Source organism: Schistocerca piceifrons, chromosome 4 (genome assembly GCF_021461385.2).
Source record: "Schistocerca piceifrons isolate TAMUIC-IGC-003096 chromosome 4, iqSchPice1.1, whole genome shotgun sequence".
Classification (NCBI taxonomy): Eukaryota; Metazoa; Arthropoda; class Insecta; order Orthoptera; family Acrididae; genus Schistocerca; species Schistocerca piceifrons.
The window spans coordinates 116824531-116827426 of NC_060141.1; the positions used below are offsets into that span (position 1 = coordinate 116824531).

The following is a 2896-nucleotide window of genomic DNA, read 5'->3' on the forward strand; positions in this document are numbered from 1 at the left end:
GCCATTTCACATCTTGTGTGTGCACTCTGTGTGAAGACACAGTGTTTTTGCCTATCCTGTGAAGTTCAAAGTATCAGCAGGCAAATGTCTTGTGAAAGGGGCAGATTTAGGAAATATGATTCAGGTGCTCAAAAGATAAAGAAAAAAACTACAGCATGAACAGTTTCTGAACTCACAAAAAGGCACTTTCAAAAAATTTCTTCAACCAACAACTTCGGACAGTAAGGCTAAAGTGTTGTTAAAGGACAATCGCATTAACAGTAGCCTCTTCATGTGGTGCTTCAGAGACAAGTGAACATGAAGCACTCGAATGCAGACCTCCTGCTATCCCCCATTCAGCTGGTCTAGTAGTAGTAATTTTGAAGTAATCACAAATTCAGACCTAGACACTTGGCCTAATACGTTAACATCCTCCACAATAAATGAAATTGTATAGAAAGGCACTACAACAATTGTTAATTTTGAATATCCCTTAAATGAGAACAGAAGAAAATTTTCAACTCATTTTTACATCAGAACTTTACCAAATGGAGAAAAAAATGGTTTGTGCATTCGAATTCTGAATTCTCCTGGAAAAGTATTATTCCCCCCTTTTTTTTTTTGATCTCCTTCAAACAGCAAGCTGTCAAGTGATGGACTCTGTGATTGGGTTCATTTAGGAAATTAGCTTCAATTTAACCACATAAACTGCACAGTGAAATGGGTACAATGTGAGATACTTTCAAAACAAAAAACGTGGTACTAATCAAATTGACCTTGAACTACTGCAAAAAGAGAAGGAACATTGGTGTCAAGTTCTAAAAAGAAATATACTCACCTTCAGGTACCTAGCCCAACTTAATGTGGCCTAAGGGAAACCAGCGGCAACTCTATTAAGAAAATAATAATTTTCTTAGTTTGATCAAAATTATAGAGAATGTGACCCTGTTTTGCAGGAACATTTAAGGCAGGAACTCAAAAAATTCATGACCGCTATCTTGGGGAAAACATTCAAAACGAACTCATAAATTTGCTTGCCAACAAAGTAAAAAACATCATTGTTAATTATGTAAGAGAAAGTAAATATTTCTCTGCCATACTTGACTGTACTCCTCATAAAAGCCACAATGAATGTTAGATTTGTAAATTTATTAGAAGATGCAGTGACTATGGAAGGACACTTCGACTTTCTGACTGTTACTTCAACAACAGGAGAATTTTGACTGAAATCATTTTGTCAAAACTAGAGCCACAGTCTTAATCTTGTGTTATTATATGCGGCAAAATCTACAGCAAAAGCATTCCCATTTTTTGGCGTAATTCAAAGAATATATGTTATTTTCAATGCATCCACTCCGAAATGGGAAATCTTATTGAACTTTACCAGTGAAGCAGCTTTCAGGCAGTCAATGGGAAAGCAGGGTGGAGAATGTCAAAGCTATAAGGTACCAGACAAGAGGAGTCAGAGATGCCCTTCTTGAAGTGAGCAACAGCACTGTTGAATCTAGCCGGCTGAAGTGGCCGTGCGGTTAAAGGCGCTGCAGTCTGGAACCGCAAGACCGCTACGGTCACAGGTTCGCATCGTGCCTCGGGCATGGATGTTTGTGATGTCCTTAGGTTAGTTAGGTTTAACTAGTTCTAAGTTCTAGGGGACTAATGACCTCAGCAGTTGAGTCCCATAGTGCTCAGAGCCATTTGAACCACTGTTGAATCTAAAATAAAGAGCGAAACACACTTGCTGTGAACACATCAGAAGGCTTTGTGTTTATTGTAGGCGTTGTCATATGTTGTGACCTTCTTTTTGCCATTATCATAGCAAGTAAGGCACTTCAAGCAGAAAACATGGACATGAAAGTAGCAACTAAGTATCTCAAAAGTCTAATGAAGTTTATTGAGAATCTCCATGAATAAGGTTTTGTTACTGCACAGATAACATTGAAAGATATAGCTGAAAGTTTACAGATTGAACCAAAATTTGGAGAAAAGAGAATTGACAAGATTGGCAAGCAATTTGATTATGAAGGTGATGACATGGTTGGCAGAGCTCAACCTTCAGAGGAGAAATACAAAATCGATTTTTTCTGCCCTGTAATTGACACAGTGTTAAAAAGTTTGAAGAAAGGTTATACAGGTCAAAAAACTGAAAATGCTATGAAAAATCTTGAGAAAGGGCTAAGTGTGAACATAAACGGTGAATGTTCGAAAGACATTGTTGCATCAGACCTTTTGACAGAAATTAAAGTGTTCCGAGAAACAGTGCCCGAGGATGTGAAAACTCCTATGTTAATATTGAAATATTTGAATGATATTGGAAACTCATTTCCCAACATCTGTTTGGCTACAGAATTTTGCTAACCATGCCAGTGACTGCTGCCTCCACTGAAAGGATCTTTGCACCTTTAAACCATATCAAGAATTATTTCAGAAGTAGGATCTCACAAGAATGCCTGCCTTCACTTGCTGCGCTGTCAGTGGAACAAGACGTAGTTTCAAAATTAAATTTTGAAGATATTATTGAAGAATTTGCTCATCAAAAGCAAGGAAAAGATGTTCTGTGTAAAGTGTGCTTATAACTTACAACTCATTTAATTTCTTGTAAATATAGAGAACAGTCAAATGGTAAAAACATTTAACTTATATTCTGGCAACACTTGTGAACTCTATTTGATTGTGAATTTCATTACATCGGAAGGATTTCCATAGCTAACTTACTTTTTATTACTAACATTTTAGTAATTACCATACTTATTAAGATTCTTTCACTGAATAATTATTTTCCTATCACAACAGTAGATCTGCTGAGGCAACAGTCTTTGGATACATTGATAGTATGTCAATGACGAAACTTAGAATTTTTTTGAACATGATGAATGTATATAACCTGTGTTGGAGAAGGGATGGGGAGGGGGGAATGCAG

The 2896-nt window shown here is 36.8% G+C and overlaps 1 protein-coding gene across 1 annotated transcript; it reads left to right on the plus strand.

Annotated features, from left to right (window-relative positions):
- The first annotated feature begins 310 nt into the window (after positions 1-310).
- On the plus strand, positions 311-2334 carry LOC124795646. The gene is made up of 5 exons (XM_047259718.1): positions 311-430; positions 517-577; positions 936-1112; positions 1273-1424; positions 1909-2334. Exons 1-5 carry the CDS (start codon positions 311-313, stop codon positions 2332-2334), a joined length of 936 nt encoding a protein of 311 aa, XP_047115674.1.
- The last annotated feature ends 562 nt before the right edge of the window (positions 2335-2896 follow it).

Bases quoted from the DNA above. Each gene is read 5' to 3' on its own strand.
- LOC124795646 (XM_047259718.1), top strand. From the start codon at position 311: ATGCAGACCTCCTGCTATCCCCCATTCAGCTGGTCTAGTAGTAGTAAT. The intron at 578-935 runs GTATTATTCCCC...CCTGTTTTGCAG, and splicing joins TTCTGAATTCTCCTGGAAAA to GAACATTTAAGGCAGGAACT. The intron at 1,425-1,908 runs GTACCAGACAAG...GTTACTGCACAG, and splicing joins GAGAATGTCAAAGCTATAAG to ATAACATTGAAAGATATAGC.